This window comes from Galleria mellonella, unplaced genomic scaffold, assembly GCF_026898425.1.
Source record: "Galleria mellonella isolate WM207_F2 unplaced genomic scaffold, CSIRO_AGI_GalMel_v1 utg424, whole genome shotgun sequence".
In the NCBI taxonomy this organism is placed as follows: Eukaryota; Metazoa; Arthropoda; class Insecta; order Lepidoptera; family Pyralidae; genus Galleria; species Galleria mellonella.
Genome location: NW_026442097.1, coordinates 2,324,720 through 2,344,318, shown reverse-complemented (window position 1 = coordinate 2,344,318; position 19,599 = coordinate 2,324,720). Strand labels below are relative to the sequence as shown.

At 36.8% G+C, this 19,599-nt stretch overlaps 1 protein-coding gene across 2 annotated transcripts in view; it reads left to right on the top strand.

The window, feature by feature from the left end:
* The first annotated feature begins 978 nt into the window (after positions 1–978).
* The window catches only part of LOC113509241 (plasma kallikrein), a 71,837-nt gene continuing 53,216 nt past the window's right edge, over positions 979–19,599 (top strand). For both annotated transcript variants that reach the window (XM_052898290.1, XM_031914401.2), the window contains exon 1: positions 979–1,996. In XM_052898290.1, the coding sequence (XP_052754250.1) occupies positions 1,342–1,996 (655 nt within the window). In that variant the 5' untranslated portion in view covers positions 979–1,341. The remainder of the gene's footprint in view (positions 1,997–19,599) is intronic.

Sequence of the window (19,599 nt, the reverse complement as noted above, 5' to 3'; positions counted from 1 at the left end):
TTCAATAGTCGTATTTAACGAAGTTTCTCACATAGAAAAGACATCAACGCGTGTTGTATAAAATTCACTTACATTTATACAAGACACTCTTTGGCCCGTCCAACGATGTTTCCTCCCTATCGCCATCTACCGGATAAATTTTTCTTATTGCCTTTCAAACACATGAAAAATATATACAAGTATATTAGCAAGAGAGAAGAGGCTTCTCACAACTCACCGCCGCAATAAATACAATATCAAGAAAACTACGTCGTTCTGCCCGGCATTGAACTCAGCGACCCGGAGATTGTTGCCTTCGGAGTTGAAGCCGAAGCCCCTACTTTACCCTTCACTGTATGGAGGGTAAGAAGTCCTGTAGTCGTTGTTGTACACACACTCACATCAGCCATTAACTGTCCATTGCTAAACATAGACCGTTAAGGGATTTTTTTTAATACGAGTAGTTGCTATGTTTAGTGCTAAATTTGACAACTGCCGTTAAGCTGTAATAGTGTTTAACAGGGACGCTGCTGCTCATCTCTTAACGATTAAGTTTCCTCAGTCACCTATTACGACATTCACGGGAAAGGAAGGGGTGGCCCATCCTATGTCTGGACCACACGGCAATTACTACAATAAAAAATACTATAATAAAGTTTTGTGTATTTTTTCGTCATTTATGTTATCTCGCTTTTTTTTTTGTATATGTATGTTGTAATTTGTGTGCTGTAAGTAATGCAAATAAAATTATCTATCTATCTATCTAAAAAAACAATAAAAAATGACAATTAAATAAAATATATTTTTGTGGAATGGAATGAAGTATAATATAATTAGTAAATAAATAAATAAATAAAAGTAAATATATTAATTATCAATATTTTTTGTATTCATTTTAATAATTATTATAAAACTACTACTTAAACAATTTAAAAATGCACTGTGCCACTGAAATAAGAAAGAAAAACTATAATGCATTTTGAAAGTATCTCCTAATTTGAAATATGATTTCATAATAGCCCAATATCAACAAAGTAATAGTTCCCAAAAATAAAGGTTGCCAAGCAACCGCACTATCGCTAATCACAGTTACATAAACTATCGCGTCATACATTATTTTATATAACTGACAACCAAGCGGAGAACCATGGTTGCCAGTCCGCGACCACACTCCACCGACACCGCACGCGTTTAAACAATGAAATCAAATTAAGAAAACAATAAAAAAAATAAAAGCGAAACAAATATCGAAAATGTTCTAAATTCAAAATAAGTTTCCATAGACAACGGGTCGGATGTAAATATAAAAAATAAAATAAAAGTGAAATGAAAGTGAAACTTTTAGTGCACTGACCGGCCAACATGCAGTGTGGATTGAAAGTGTTTCTTTTGGTAGCAACATGTGTCGTTGTGGGCGACGCGTCGAATGCTCTCAGTGTTTATCGGAATCCATACAAAAATATTATGTTCATACCGAAAAATGTGTACAGACAGAAACCGCGACAGTCCAGAGTTTTGTTTTTAGATGAGGACGAAAATCGGCAGCCGTACGGCAAGGGTGAGATCGATTTGACCCTAGACAAGAGTTCGAAGATTAAATTCGATGACACCGACTACGAATTCACGTCACCCGACGGCTCTGAATCGTCACTAAAAAGTCAGCCAGACAACGTTCCCTCCGGAAATGAGAGGTTCTTCGAACCGCGGTTTCGGCCGTTCTCCTACCCGAAGTATTATAATGGACGGTTCAGTAGACCTTACGCGCCGAATTTCGGGTTAGAATACCAACCTTTCGCGCCAGCATTAAGGAACAGTTATTACCAAGTGAGCGGATGGAAAGCTAGGAGTCCGCGCGTGGTTTTCCCTTACCAAGAGACAGGGAACTCTGTGCAGACGAACGCTCACGGCGGTGGTTTCGACAACGTCGTGTTCCGTGAACAGAGTTTCGGCCTGAACGATGCTGATGAGCAACTTCAGGATATTGGTACGGGGGATGCGGATGCTTTCGCGGAGAGAGGTGAGTGTGAACGGTCATTATGTAAGTTATAATGATATAATAGGAGCGTGGTGGCTTAGATATTAAAAATAATATTAAAGTAAAAATTTAAATGTAGTTTTAACTTTTAATTATATTTTAAGTTGAAATTATATATATAAGTAGAAGTTTAATAATTTTTTATTTGCATTTACACATATTATTTAATTTATCTGTGGACGTGATCAACAATGAAATTCGGTATATAATTACTGAAATAGTGTCTTGTTAATTCTCAAAATTAATTTCTTTAAATTATGAAGTATTTAAAATAACATACAAATAAAATATTACATATTCTATGTTACATACCTAAATAATTATTATTTAATTTAAAAAATAGTTTATGTTGTGTTTTTAAAGACTTTTTAACAGAAAACAATATTATTAACTCTGATATATATATATATATATATATATATATATATATATATATATATATATATATATATATATATATATATATATATTCACAGGCACTTTCACATAAAAAAAAATTAATAAAGATTATTTATATTCTACTCTATTCCATTCTATGGATGTATTTTTGTGCGAAAACACGATAAACGTGGCTATAACGTGAGTTTCTAAATATTTACGAGTATACTCATATACTTAGTGCGCCTTCGACATATACATCGCAGTATAAAGTATATAATTATGTATAAGACTCATTCTAATGAGAATTTTATACTAAGAATTATAGCAGTACTAATTTTTTATGTGCGCTTTTGTCCGTATGATAGCGAACTATTAATATGTCGTATATTGATTGTCTAGGATAAACAAAAGCCTATATCCTTTTCTTTCCCAAATATTAAACGTGTATTAAATTTCACAACGATTAGTTGAGTTTGTAGTGTTAATAAGGTAAAAAAAAAACTCACTTTCACATTTGTAACTTTAATAAGGATTATCGGGAAGTTATAATTACTGATTTTATATATGTGAAAGTGAGTTTGTTTGTTACCTATTGGCGCCTTCGTGGCGTTTACGGTTCAACCAATCGTCATAAAATATGATATACATATATAAGTATATAGAGAAAGAAATAGTACTATTTATCCTGTTTAATTGTTGTGTATACGTCACACAAACGAAGTCACAAGTGAAAGCTAGTTTATATGTTGTATCAGCCATTAACTGTACTCTGCTGAATGCCTCTCTCATAAGGGGAGGTTTGCCAGTAGTTGCCACGCTTGGCAGGCGGGTGCACAACCGCAGATTGGTTTTTGGTGATATTTTAAAAGGGACGCTGCTGCCCATCCATCCACTATAAATAAATAGACAGATAGATACTCTTTATTGTTTCCTCCAAAAGATTACAATAGTAAACTTATTATAAATATAAATAATTACAAGAAATAATTACAATGAGAAAACAATGGGCGACCTTATCGCTAAGAGCGATCTCTTCCAGGCAACCTTTGGATGGAGAGGAGTAATTATAAACAATTGGGTGGGAGGCACGATGAAAAATTTTGTTAGTCCCTTAGTCGCCTTTTATAATACCCACGGGAAATGAAGGGACGGCCTATTCTATGCCGGGGTCTACATCGCTATATTTATATGTTTGAAATGTATATAACGTATGTGCACAATTACCAAGCACTTATGTCAATTAACCTAGTTGAATTAGGTAAATGCCGGCATATTTGCCAATAAAGAATTTTCTTTTTACAAAACTATGGCATTAGATAACGACCTTTTGTCCCACTAACCACCGAACCACCGTATCGAATGCTTTATGCGTGTTCAGTTAGAACATTTCAAAAGTATTCATATTCTCAAGTTAAGGTCGAAATTGTAATATGATTTAGGTTTAAATTATATTATAAGTTCAAATTATACTCTTCATGAGTATAATTTGAACTTATAATTAATAATTTTATGCTTTCGTGTTTTTATATAATAATTAAATGTATTTTTGGGTATTAATTAAATTATTACAATTTTAAGTTGAGCTTATATTGCAACAGTAGAAGAATATTACTCGTATTTAAGTTAAAATTATATATATAACTAAATATATTTTAAGAACTTAAACGTTACAATATCAGAAATGTACCCAAATGTTAGACGAATATTAGAGTTAAAATTTAGCAATATAAGCAAGTAAGTGAATTTATTCGGTTGAATTAAGTAAAACACGTAAATTACTTACCAATAAAAGGTTTTCTTATTAGATAACCTTTTGTCCCACTAACCACCGTAACTAATGTTTTATGCGTGTCACAAATCAGTTAAGACATTGTGTAACTTAAGTTCTAACATTTTCAAGTTGAAGTTACAAGTTACGTCGCAAAGGTTAGTAACGTAACACGCTATTGTTGAAATACGGGAAATTGTTTAGTTTATTTATTTATTTATTCTTTATTGACCACATTACATAAAAAATATTTGACTTTAACCAAATTTACCAGGGGGAGACTTTGTACAAAAGTCAATTACTTGGGCACCTCTGTCCCATTTGTGTTTCAACCGTGAAGCAGTTGTGTTTGCATGGCTGTGTTTCGGTTTGAAGGGTGGGATATGGCGTGAATTTACAGGGTACAGAGGAATAACACCTGAGTCCTCAGGAATGGCAACGCATGGGGGGTATCATGGGCGAAACAATATACTCTGTTATGTCCATGGCACTGCTCATGTCTATAGGCGACGGTTACCACTTTCCATCAGGTGGGCCGTCAGCTTGTTTGCCATTCTAATTTGTATAAAAAAAAATATTAATTACAAAATAAAATTAACATAAAAATGTCTGAATATATCGTTTATTGTAAAATCTTTGAGATAATTAGCGCTGTACTTGTGTGTGTGTAAAATGTGTCGAACAGTTTCAAAGTTATACAAACATATATTAATGTTATATTATTATTCATGTACTTTTATTATTTACATATGTAGGTGTATCTCTGATTGCTCAGCAGTCAGACATTGACATATTAGGAGTACAAATAAGTTTCCGCCGTTTTATTGTGGATGGCGCGGCACGGAGTTTCGGTTAGCTTTCGCAGATGATAACCGGCTTAAAAAATAGTTTCGACATTCAAGACCAACATAACCTATTAATATTATTGATTTGATATTGGTAAAATATAATTTTTATAACTTGAAAATGTCAAAATTTGAGCCAAATAAGCGTCATTTGCGGGAAATATTAATTTACTTCTTTAATTTAAAGAAATCTGCTGCTAAGGCGCATCAATTGCTCGTAGAAGCATATGGTGAGGGTGCTTTGAGTGAGAGAACGTGTCGAGAGTGGTTTCAAAAGTTTAAAAACGGTGATTTCGACGTAGAAGACAAAGATCGCAGTGGAAGGCCAAAAATTTACGAGGATGCAGAATTGGAGGAATTATTGGAGGAGGATTCATCTCAAACACAAAAAGAACTTGCTCTAACATCAGAAGTCACTCAGCAAGCAGTCTCACATCGTTTAAAATCATTAGGAATGATTCATAAACAAGGAAATTGGGTTCCGTACGAATTAAAGCCGAGAGATATTGAACGCCGATTATGCTTAAGTGAAATGCTGCTAGCTAGACATAAAAAAAAGGGTTTTTTACATCGTATCGTAACTGGTGATGAGAAGTGGATACATTATGACAATCCAAAAAGAAAAAAATCATGGGGATTACCTGGCCACGCGTCAACATCAACAGCAAAACCGAATATTCACGGAAAAAAACTTATGCTGTGTATTTGTTGGGATCAGCTAGGTGTAGTGTATTATGAGTTGCTTAATCCGAGCGAAACAATTACTGGAGCCCTCTATCGAACACAATTGATGAGATTGAGCCGAGCTCTGAAAGAAAAACGCCCTCAATACTATTCTAGACACGAAAAAATTATTCTTCTGCATGACAATGCTCGTCCACATGTTGCGGCTCCCGTAAAAAAGTACTTGGAAACACTTGATTGGGAAGTGTTACCCCACCCGCCGTATTCACCAGACATTGCACCGTCCGATTATCACCTGTTTCGGTCCATGGCACATGCTCTGACGACGCAGCGGTTTACATCTTATGAGGATACCAAAAATTGGGTTGATTCGTGGATAGCCTCAAAAGACAAGGAGTTCTTCAGACGTGGAATTCGAATGCTGCCTGAGAGATGGGAAAAAGTGGTTGCAAGTGATGGGCAATATTTTATATAAATCTATATTACCGTTCTTCTATAATAAATATTTAATTTGTGTTAAAAAACGGCGGAAACTTATTTGTACTCCTAATATTTATTTATTTATTTATAGGATTACCAACATAAGATACAGCTAAACATTTCAATACAATACACTGGTAGATTAGATCTAACTGTTCTTACATTTAAAGACAACCACAGCATGCCTTGTGTTTGACAAACATAATTTTTTTTATTTAATGACAAAATGGATATATTTTTAAAATGTTGTACAAAATTTGTAAGTTTGTAAAATAAACATATGGCTCACTACACGTTTTGGGAAACTGTAAGTGTGGTGAGTAATTTTCAAATAAATAAATATATAAATAAATAAATATAGAGCTGTTTTTATTATATTATATATTAAATTTTTTTACTGGGTATTATTTAGTTTATCTTTAATTGTACGGTTATTACCCTTATACATTCTACAGTTTTCTTTCAGCTTCTCAAAGGTTGACTGTAAGAGATCCCTTTATGAGATAAGTCCGCCATTGTATATTAAATCATTTATCAGTGTTTAATTTGAATTATGTACAATAAAGATTTTACAATACAATACAATGCTGCACCTGTGCGAAGCCGGGGCGGGTCGCTAGTATGTATATAATTATGAGCACGCTTGTAAGGTCATTGTGTTTTTTTAATAAGTAGACACTCATCAGACATGGTTGATTGCGAAGGGTCAAGGAATGTATTTGCGTATTGGTTAATTTATTTTTACCCATGAGTGTGGTATGCGAGTTTTTTTTGATGGGTGAAAATGGTATGGTAACCCCGCCTGCGCTAACGGGATACGCTGGCGGAGCACCAGTGAAGGGTGATAGATGAGAATGAAAACAGGCCAGTTAGCCCATCATGATGAATTCATCAGGAATTAACCATGATCGTTTCCAGGGAGAACCGCGAGGAGGTCGACCTGGTTGGGTATATTGCTAGCAATGGGATTCTCAGTCTCCATTACCAACAATCCCTTTTTCCCATAGGTCATCGTGATTAATTTCTAGGTGAATTAAAGTCCCATTGCTAGCAATATGCCCTATTAGGTCGACATCCACGTGGTTCCCCCTGGAAACCGTCGTGAACAATTCTTTTTGAATTCATCATGATGGGCCAACTGGCCTGTTTTCATTCTCATCTATCGCCCTTCACTGGTGCTCCGCCAGCGTATCCCGTTAGCGCAGGCGGGGTTACCATACCATTTTCACCCATAAAAAAAATACCCGAATTTGCCGAACAATTAAGTTCGATTTTTGACTGTAAAATCTTGTTTTTTTAATCAAAATTACTTATTTATAACTTACTTAATCAAGTGATCTACTTATTAAACATAATTAATCAGTTTACATTCTAAACAGAAAAAAAACATACATAACAAGAGCATTAGCCTCTTTTACTTCCGCAGTCGGCTAAATCATTTTAATTAAAAATATTCAGGTCAATAATATACAAATGAATCTAATTATAATAAAATTATAAAAGAGACGGGGTTTTCTCTCTCTCTCTCTATTGCAAATAGCAAATAAACAGATCGCCTACCTGATGAAAAGTGGTAACCGTCAGCTAGATATGTGAACAGCCTCTTGGGCGTCACAGTATATACTGTGACACATGTGGTATCGTATCGTCATATCAGCCGTTAACTGTCCACTGTTGAACATAGGGCTCCCCTGTAAGGTGGGTTTTGGCATATTTTATTTCAGTAAACATATCCCGATTACGTGGACGAAGTCACGGGTAAAAATTAATTGTTTTTTATGGAACTTAGAATGGCAAACAAGCTGACGGCCCACCTGATGGAAAGTGGTAACCGTCGCCTATAGACATGAGTAGCACTATGGACATAACAGAGTATACTGTTTCGCCCATGATACCACCCATGCGTTGCCATTCCTGAGTACTCAGGTGTTATTCCTCTGTACCCAGTAAATTCACGCCATATCCCACCCTTCAAAACGAAACACAACCATGCAAACACAACTGCGTCACGCTAGAAACACTAATGAGACAGAGGTGTCTAAGCAAACGACTTTTGTACAAAGTCTCCCTCTGGTAAATGAAAATATTTGAATTCAGAACGCGATGTTCCGAATACGCTAGATTTACAATCTTACTGCGTGGATCGGTGTTGGTAGGGTGTTGGTAGTATATATATATGTGTATATATATGTATATACATATGTGGGTGTGAGATAAAATACATAAGTAAGGTAGGTAAGTGAGTATGACGTGTAGAAGCGAGATAGTATGAGAGATGTGAATAGTTACGAAATAGAATGAGTGAGAGAGAGAGAGAGAGAGAGAGAGAGAGAGAGAGAGAGAGAGAGAGAGAAGGACGTGTGTGGAAGGGAGATAGGGAGAAAAAGGAAGATGGTGGGAGAGTAATACGACGACGACGCATGTTTAAGACGTTCAAGAAATGCTTGGATTATTGTTTTTGTTACTCCACCACTCCAATATGTTAAAAGTCTGTATTAGTTATTGTTCCAGTATACAGATAATGCAACTATATATATATATATATATATATATATATATATATTATATATATATTACCACCCCTAATTCTACTCATATTTTGAGTGAATAATTTGAACAAAAACCTATCCTTTCCCGTTGGTGTCGTAAGAGGCGACTAAGGGAATTTAATGGTCGAAAGATGACCAGTAGTGTCTCTTCTAATATCACCAAATCTTAACTGCAGTTGCCAATTCTGGCAAAACTCCCTAAGGGGGAGACCTATGCTCAGCAGTGGGCAGTTAACCGCTGATATGACGATGATTGTATGATCATATATTTATTTATTATTCCTTAACCGGTCCAATAAAGAATAAATTAAAATATGAACTGTCGTGAAATGAGTAAATAATTCCATTAATTTGTCTTTTCTTTCCGTAAAACAAACAATTTTAATTAATACACACACATACAAACATCAGAGGAAAGGTAACGAAAGTATAAACAAAGAGTGAACACTGTCACACGATTATCAACTTTATAAAAAATAGCATAAAGTCTTTATTAAAGAAAACAAGTGTGTCAGTTCACACAATCCGCGACTCTATTGCGAATGACGCAAAGCACAAAGTGCCAGATACGTAACACGCAACTCTCAATTTTTACTCGTATTTTGCGTGCATACATCATGCAAATGAAAGTATAATTGGACCTCCTCAATAAATGCGACGTTTACTTTTATACATTGACAGCGATGTTTAGATAGATACGTATCAGATGATGCGTAGAACGGAACGGCATGTGTACAGAGTAGTGACCAAAGATTATAGACTTTTAGTTTTTAATTTTGATAATTCCTTGTTTTTAGTTTGTGACAGAGTTTGGTATAATCTGTTGCGAAAGAATTTAATTAATTCATATAGATAATAAATTAAGATTTCATTTCACAAATATAACATATTTTTAGCCTTTTTGTTATTATTATTTGAGGTCCAATGGATGGTAATGAAATGGTAACCCCGCCTGCGCTAACGGTATACGCTGGCGGGGCACCAGTGGGACATGAATGCAGGTCAGTTGGCCCACCGTGATGAATTCGACAAGAATTAACCATGATGGTTTCCAGGGGGAACGGCGTGGAGGTTGACCTGATAGGGTATATTGCTAGCATCGGGGCTATTAGACCCCATTACTAACAATCCCTTTCCCCCCTGTGTCCAAATATTAAATATTTAAAAGCAATATGTCGACCCAGTTAGTTGTAAAATATATGGGCATTGCTTGCTAAACACATTAGTGGATTACGCAGTGACCAATCAATAAGCAACGTTTTAACCTAAAACTCACATGAAATCTCTTCTTTATAAGGTGACAGCCAAAAATAGCAATCTTACGTGTACCTGGTGAAACTATTTTACAATAATAATACAAAAAAGGCAGTAGTTTGTTGAGTAAATACTTTAAGATATTAGTTTTATTTGCTGTAATAAATTTTTCGACCGATTTAATCCTTCTGCTGCAGGGGGGAAGGGATTGTTAGCAATGGAGTTTGACAGCCCCATTGCTAGCAATATGCCCTATCAGGTCAACCTCCGCGTAGTTCCCCCTGGAAACCATCATGAACAATTATCGTTGAATTCGTCACGATGGGCTAACTGACCTGTTTCATCCTCGTCTATCATCCTTCACTGGTGCCCTATCAGCGTAAACCAATAGCGCGGGTGGGGTTACTATTTCATTATCACCTATAAAAAAAAACCCTTCTTTGCATAATGGTAGAAATTTCCATCATAACATTGAATGCCAAAAAATTATATAAAAAAACAAGTTTACTTTAAGTTTATCGTCCTTTTTAATGTCCATTGCAGAAAAAAAAAACATAGCTGTCAAATTTTTTTTTTATTATTTTCCTTTAATTTTGAATATGAATTATATCACTTTGATTTATTTCACCAATTAAAAAATTATGCAAAGAAGGTTTAAAAAAAGGTGGTTTTCAAAGCAGTTGTATTTTCTTATGTTTGTCGTCTCATAACTCCATCAGTTATGAACCGATTCGAAAAATGCTTTATTCATATGAAAGGATATATTTACAGATTAGTCCCCTAGAAATTTTATCAAAATCGGTTCAGGAGTTTAGTTTTTAAATCGAAATAACTCATATTGTCAATATTGAACTTGATTTATTGGTGGATCATAATTGTACAATTTTTAATTAGGAATGGGAGGGGGGAAGGGATTGTTAGTAATGCGGACTACTAGTTCCATTGCTAGCAATACCCCCTGTCAGGTCGATCCTCACATGGTCCCTCCTGGAAACCATCACGCTGAATTTCAGGTGTACTCATCACGATGGGTCAACTGAGCTGCCTTTTCATTCTCATCTATCAATCTTCACTGGTATTTCGCCAGAGTGTAGACAGATTTTTTTATACTACTGAGGAGGCAAACAAGCATACGGGCCACCTGATGGTAAGTGGTTACCGTAGCCTATTAACACCTGCAATAGCAGAGGTATTACGCATGCGTTGCCCTGAAAAAACCTATTTACCCCCCCCCCCCCCCCCCCTTTAGATAGACAGATATATAATTTATTTGAATTACATACAACACGTATATAGATATAGATACATACACAAAAAAAAGAAAGAAAAATACCTACATAAAAAAAGTTACATAATGTTTCGCCAGCGTATCCTGTTAGCACAAGTGGGGTTACCATTCCATTTTCATCCATCAAAAAAATCCTATCATCTCTCGCTAGTACCCCATCTACGTATATCGATAGCGCAGGCGGCGTTACCATTCCATTGTCATCCATAAAAAAAAAAACAAATAAACCAACAAACTCGCTTTCACATCCATAATGTTATTAAGGATCGTAAGGATGCTGTAACAGTTAAAAATAATGGTATAACTACAAGAGAATTTCCCATACAAATAATTGTAAACAATTAAAATATATACGGTCATGGTTATGTAAAAAAAAAACATACAATACGCCATAATTTCTACGAGCCAGAGCCGTGGGAGAGACGGCGACGAGCGCCGGGTGAAAATGCTAGTTTCACTGATCGAGCAAAAAACGATAAGCGGTGGGAATTTGGTATTGTTCATGGGAAAGTGTTGTTTGTTTATATGTGAAAATAAATTCAATGTTACGTACAGACGAACTGTATTTGCTTTATATGTATAAATATATGCCGTGTGGTTCCGGCATAGAATGGACTACCCATTCTATTCTCGTGGGTGTCGTAAGAGGCGATTAAGGGAACTTAATAGTCGAGGGATGGTAAGCAGCGTAAACAAGCTTTAACAAGCGGTTGCGAGCCTATCTACTAAGCGTGGCAACTGACAAACCCCTCAAGGGGGAGACCTATGTTCAACAGTGGGCAGTTAATGGCTGATGGCATGGGATGATGGGATGATAACGTATAAGTACTTCTAGTATTAGTGTATTTTTTAATGGGATAATAGTTGAATTGTAATCCTGCCTGTACTATCGGTATATGTACATACAAGGGGTATTAGCGAGAGATGATAAGTGAGGATGAAAACAAGTCAGTTTATCCATAGTGATGAATTCCACAAGAATTAACCTGATCCGAGAGGTCGACCTTATAGAGTATTGCTAGCAATCACGAAAGCACGAAATCGATAGCGTCACGATGGATCAACTGACCAGATTTAATTTTCACCTACCATACCATCAGTGTAAATCGATAGCGCAGCATGCCTTTTCATCTCCACCCATTAAAAAAGCAATCTGACCATTGGTCTCGTTTATTAACAATCCTTTCTTTTCTCTAGTGCTCGTGTCAGGGTGTCACCATCTAGTGATAAAAGTTAGACTACCTTTATGATGCACGAAGGCCCATACAGCTGTCCTCACAACAACGGACCACATATTAAATAGCAATGTCATGTTGACATTTAATCTGACAGATCAGTGTCAAAATGGAATCTTAAATTTAAAAATTGACAGCTCCACGCTGTATCTATTACTCCTACCGAAAGTCGAAGTCAAAAATTTCGTAGAAATTACAATAAATACGATCACACAGAGAAACCAACGAACGACCTTGTCTTATCACTAAAAACTATGTCGTTTTGGTTTTTAAATCATTTTGAGAGAGATAAAGATAATATACATATGCACTTATTTTTCAAATAACTAGATGTCATGATGACATTTCATGTGACTGGTCAATGTCAAAAGAATTTACAAATTTAAAATTGGAGTAGATATACGTTATATTGTTGTATTCTCGATCAAAATGAGAGCATTGAAAATGCCTGTTAAAAAAAAAAAAAAACCTCTTGGTAGTATTTGGTTTCGTCGATCTGTTCAGGAAAGGCAAACAATACCCACACAGCCACTTATTCAAATATATAAAAACAAAAAAAATCGAAAATTTAAAAATCAAAGATTTGAATTGTTATCATAGATCGAAACGACGGCATATTTTCAATACATCTTAAGAAGATGCCGCCAAAAAATCTCCTCTAAACTATATGTATTTTTTATTCTATATTAGCTTTTGTTTACGACTGGAATAAAAAGTTTATAGTGACTGTATATTAAATTTCACGGTGATTAAATAATTTGTGACGGCGCTAAAAGATAACAAATACGCACACCTTTACATTTATAAATAAAGTAATGGTTTAATTTAAGGAAGTCAAATCAATTGCCTATACAGCCATCCTTACGTTTTTAAATATGTCATGTTGACATTTAATCTGACAGCTGACAGGTCAATGTCAAAGGGAAATCAGAAATTTAAAAATCGAACGGCCGCGCTGTTATCACCGATCGAAATGAGGCCGTGCGTCATTACATCATTATTACATCGACAACATTTTGAGAAGGCAAAACGACCGGCTACCATCTCTGTTTGGTTGCGCAACACGGAAAGTGGTCTCTAGAAAGTTGGCCGCGTGTTTTGCTCAGTTTTAGCCGATTTTGTGAGTCAGTATTGTGACCTGCATTAAATATGTTTTCACCGTTTATGAATATGATTATGGGTCATTTTAAAAACATTAGTACCGTCTGAATAATACAATGTATATAGAATCTTGTTAATACGGCAAATTTGTTGGGTGTACATTGTTTGGGTAGAATATATTTGTTCAATGCTGAACATAAGCCTTACCTTCGGGGGTATTACAGTAGTTGCCAGACTTGGCAGGCAGATTGGCAACTGCAGTCAGGCTTTAGTGATGTTTTAAGAGGGACGCTGCTGTCCGCTCCTCGACTGTTTAGTTCCTTTAGTCGCTTCTTACAGCATCCACGAAAAGGAAGTGGTGGCCCATTTTATGGGCGGTGTAATCACATGACTATAGGCACGATTATATCTATCTCTGTCTGTTTTTTAATAGTATTTAATGATTAATTTAAAGTTATATTGCATATAAAGTACGAAACTATTTATTTATTTTGATTTTAATTGTATGAGTTACTTATATATGTCAACATATTTATTATTTTTTAATAGAAACATCTATACTGTTTCCTTCTATTATTGTACGCACACTGCCCGCTAGTAATTAATGCTCCTTTCCACTCAGGGTTTGCTGGAAGAGAACTCTTACAGAGTTAAGCTCGTCTGTTGTGCATCTTTATTTTATATATATTATATTTTTGTAAATTTTTGTGTACAATAAAGAATAAATAAATAAACTAAATATGGCAAGTTCAGTTATTTTAAATTTTAAATTCAATTATTAAACCGATTTTTATACAATTCCTATGAGGCCAATAAGTAAGATTATAAAATGCGCCAACCCTTCCTTTCCCGTGGGTGTCGTAAGAGACGACTAAGCTTATAGTGGAGGAAAAACCCAAATTGCGGTTGCCAATCAGCCTACCTAGCGTGGCAACTGTTAGCAAAAACCCCCTTATAAGGGAGGCTATGTTCAACAGTGGTCAATTAACGACTGGTACAATACAAATAAAAAAAAAATTCAACCGAATTGAGAATTCTAATTTTTGAAGTCGGTTGAAAAATAAATATATTTCATTTCAGCTTAGTGTTATTTATTATAAAAATCTTTTGAATTCCCATTTTTTTTGATGGGTGAAAATGCTATGGTGATCCCGCCCGCGCTAATGGGATACGCTGGCGGAGCACCAGTGAAGGGTGATAGATGAGAATGAAAACAGGCCAATTAGCCCATCATGATGAATTCATCAGGAATTATAACCATGATAGTTTCCAGGGGGAACCGCGAGGAGGTCGACCTGGTTGGGTATGTTGCTAGCAATGGGATTCTCAGTCTCCAGTACTAACAATCCCTTTCCCCCCGAATTCCCATGTTAAGTATTAACTAACTAACCTGTACTAATGACAGTGTTATGCAATGAAATTATGCAGTTATTTCCTACTGCACCTTTAAAACTATGTAACCAAGTTGTTTCTAGCTTGATAGCTTTTATCTAATCACCAGGTTTTAAACTCTGATAAGGTAAAGCATTCCGCGTCGCATAATCCTTACTTTTTTTTTATGTAACTTAGAATGGCAAACAAGCTGACGGCCCACCTGATGGAAAGTGGTAACCGTCGCCTATATACATGAGCAGTAGCATGGACATAACAGAGTATACTGTTTCGCCCATGATACCCCCCATGCGTTGCCATTCCTGAGGACTCAGGTGTTATTCCTGTGTACCCTGTAAATTCACAGCCATATATTACCCTTCAAATAGAAACACAACCATGCAAACACAACTGCTTTAGGGTTTGTACTAATACGTATAAAGATGAAAAAAAAATAATTGTTTCATCATCACCATTTCAGCCATTATTCGTCCAATAATAATAATAATAATAATAATAAATAAGGGTGTTTTTGGTGGATGTCACCATACCGCATGACGAGAACCTCGTGGAAGCCGAAACCGAGAAGTAGAGAAAATATTTCGACCTGGCTCACGAGGTGATCGAAATGTGGGGGGTGACATCTACCGAAATCATCCCAATCGTTATGTCGGTGAACGGTCTTATCCCAACCAGTCTGGAACAACATCTCAGACGGTTGGGATTCCGAGGCGGCTCACTCCCGGAAAAGATGCAGAAAGCAGTGCTCTTAGATTCTGCCCGCATTGTACGCCGGTTTCTCTCCCTGGGGCCCTGAACCCCGGCCGACTGTGCTTCTGCCGGGGGTTAGTTGCCATCTCCTCTCCTTAAGAGGGGAGATGAGAATTATAGTAAAATTTAAAAAAATAATAATAATAAATAGATTTATTTTCTCTTCACAATTAATTACAGTGAAATACAATGAGACATGTTTATATTAATCAAATTATAAATATAACTGTGAGAGACTGGTGCCTAAGATAGGTATAAGAATACCTGTATTACAGCTCACCAGGACCTCACTCCGCAGGGTTACTTACTAAACACTTGTAATATAATAAGTGAATTCAATGTAATAAATATAATTTATAGGAAGAGATAATTAATTATAATTTAATCTGGAAGTTGTGTGTGTGTGCGTTCGTGTGTGTGCGTGTGTGTGTGTGCGCGCGCGTGTGTTCGTGTGCGAGTATGTGTGCCGTCCAATCCGTCCACTGCTGGACATAAGCCTCCCCCATAGACTGCCATAAGGAACGGTCCTGAGCCACCTGTATCCGCTGACTCCCTGCAATGCATTTGAGGTCGTCACTCCATCTAGTGGGGAGTCGTCCTATACTGGTTTTGCCCTTACGGGGTCGTCAATCAAGAACCTTTCTTCCCCATCGGTTGTCGGTTCTTTGAGCTATGTGATCGGCCCATTGCCACTTCAGCTTGCTTATCCTTCGGGCTATATCGGTTAGTTACATACATATAATGTACATGAGAACACATTAAATAAATGAGAACACAATTTTGACGATCTCGTAATAATAATCACGTAGTAATAATAGTAGGTAATAAATAATGAAGTGATTAGTGTGACGCTGCTGCCCATCCCTCGCTCTCCCTTGGTCGCCTCTTACGACACCCACGGGAAAGGAAGGGGTGGCCCATTCTGTGCCGGGACTTATATGAAGGAAGCGTCTCGACGCTACTTCGCTGCGACTGAATCCCATCTGAACCCGCTGGTAGTCAAGGCGGGCTCGTACACCCCCAGAGAGAGCGTCACATTCAGACGTCGTCGGCCGAGGCACACACTATTAGACCCCGACGATTCCATAACAGAGGCAAACGCGTCTCCACCACCTACTGCGGAACTCTCGTCCCTAGGGCCCGCAGACGACACACACACGCACACACCGCATGCACCGTCCCCGCCGGCGGGGGCGAAGACTCCTTAAACCCGGTTCGCGTTCGCGGAACATTCGTTACACGCCTGAAAGTGCGCCGTCCGCGGCGTCTCCTCGTTCCCCCGTAATGATCCACCGATTAGTCCCTGACGGGGGCCGAAGCCCAGCCGAGGTTTGAGCCCTCCCACCCTCGGGCGCACGCCGCAGTCCATTAGAAAGAGCTGACACCTCTGTCGCTCCCGCGAGAGGATTTGGAGTGCCATCTGCACTCGCCCGTGCTTACACGCGTTCGGTGAAGTTGTAAAAACCATCTGCGGCCAACAACAATTACATAAAAAAAAGAAACAGCCATATCGGATAAAAATCACCGAATTGAGTACCACCTCCTTCTTTGAGGTCGGTTAACTGATTCAATAACTTTCCACGCGACCTTTGCCCTCACTTAACACTACTCCTGCTAACATCCGCTTTCATACAAATTGACAGCTATCGCATTTTAAAATAGATCATTAATTTTTGGAGCGAGTGTTCACTCGATAATTCATTGTTCTTTTACTATCATCAACTGTCATTTGTAATAGATTTTTATATTAAAAATTAAACCGGTCAGGTGCGACTTGATTCAAATGCCGAAGGTTCCGTATGAAATAAAATTACTTTATCTAACTAATCTGTATACGTGAAACCTCTATCTTAAGTTTGGATCCAAATTTATTTTAATTTTAACATAAAAAAAAACACTTCTTTGACTGAGATATTAAACCTATTATAGTTATATTTGTAGTATGGTGCAGTAGACTTTTTTTTGTAAAACTAAAAGTAAGTAATTATTTTGCTGTGGATTTTGTTCCTTTATTTCAAACCGTTCACGTAGCGCATGCCATATTATAGAATTTTTGTCGACTTCAATTACATTTATCGTGATTAATTATTGAAAATATATATTTTTTCAAACATGCTTGGAAATGTGAGCTTTATTTTGACAATCTTCTTCGAGATAAATCAAAATTGCTGTACTTGCCAAGATACATGCGGGCAGCGGCCGGCAAAAGTTGTATTAAAATCCATATCTGTCGTGTTTTGCGGCCAGATAAATTACTATGTAAACTCATATCTGTCCTGTAATTTAAAAATGGAATGGCCTTTTACTTCGAAACATGGTTACCAAGGATGTAACTAATAAAAGGTTTTATTTAAATTTCGAACTGGCTTGCAAATAGAAAGCTGTTTATTGAAAAAAAAAAAATAAAGGAACATTATGGCGCGTGAAAAATTATTACTGTTCGTTATTCGTCATTGAACTTAAAAAGTAAAATTATGTTTTTGATTTCCGCGCATTGTTTGAGAAAAGTACTATACAAGCCTTGGCCACAACTAGGCATTGATAGACTCACGTATGTGTACCTCGGCTGCGCCTCAGCCCACATTTGCACGTTCGTCCATCAATGCCTCAGTTGCTGGCCGCTGCAGTAATGTACTATTACCAAAATAAAAAGTAGCACTCAGGGATTATCATCATCATCATATCACCCTTTAACTGTCCACTGCTGAACATAAGCCTCCCCCTTGGGGGGTTTTGTTACTAATTGCCACGCTTGGCAGGCGTATTGGCAACCGCAGTCAGGCTTTAGAGATGTTTAAAGAGGGACACTGTTGCCCATCCCTCGCTCTCCTTAGTCGGCTCTTACGACACCCACGGTAAAGGAAGGGGTGGCCTATTCTATGCTGGGACCACACGGCTATATATCAGGGATAGTATGCCTTTTTAATTGCTGAACCGATTTTGATAAATGTTTTACGATACCAATCAGTTAAAAAAGTCCTTTCAAATGAAAAAAAAAGAATTCTCCGAATCGGTTTAGTACAGACGGAGTTGTGAGGTAACAAACATTAAAAAAAAATCAACCGAATTGAGAAACTGCTTCTTTTTAATATCGGTTGAAAATATACGACAGTTACCACTTACCATCAGGTGGGCCATTAGCTCGTTTACCATTTTATGTTTTTCGTTTATATTTTCCTCGGACCTCTAAAAAGCTACGCACATCCATCACTTACCGAGACATCTATAATTACTTGTCTGTAAAATATTGGACAAGCTGAGTCGCCAATAATTTCTTATGGGTGTTTTGTTTTTTTTTATCACTATGGCAAACAGACAGTACACACATTTGATAGAAAGTGATAACACTCTTTGTTTACCATAGACAATAATAAATACAATGGATAATATGTTTAAATAATCTTTCGAAAACAATCTATTAGTAATTCTTATATTGTTCTTTTTTTTTTTATACACCTTAGAATGGCAAACAAGCTGACGGCCCACCTGATGGAAAGTGGTAACCGTCGCCTATATACATGAGCAGTAGCATGGACATAACAGAGTATACTGTTTCGCCCATGATACCCCCCATGCGTTGCTATTTATGAGGACTCAGGTGTTATTCCTCTGTACCCAGTAAATTCACGCCATATCCCACCCTTCAAACCGAAACACAGCCATGCAAACACAACTGCTTCACGGTTGAAACGCGAATGGGACAGAGGTACCCAAGCAATCGACTTTTGTACAAAGTCTCCCTAAAATCTAATTTAAAATCATCTAAATAAAACCAAAATCTATTCACGCTTTATTCCAAGTACGGAACCGTCAGCTTGTGAGTCCAACTCGTATTAGACCTGTTTTATTTAACTCTAA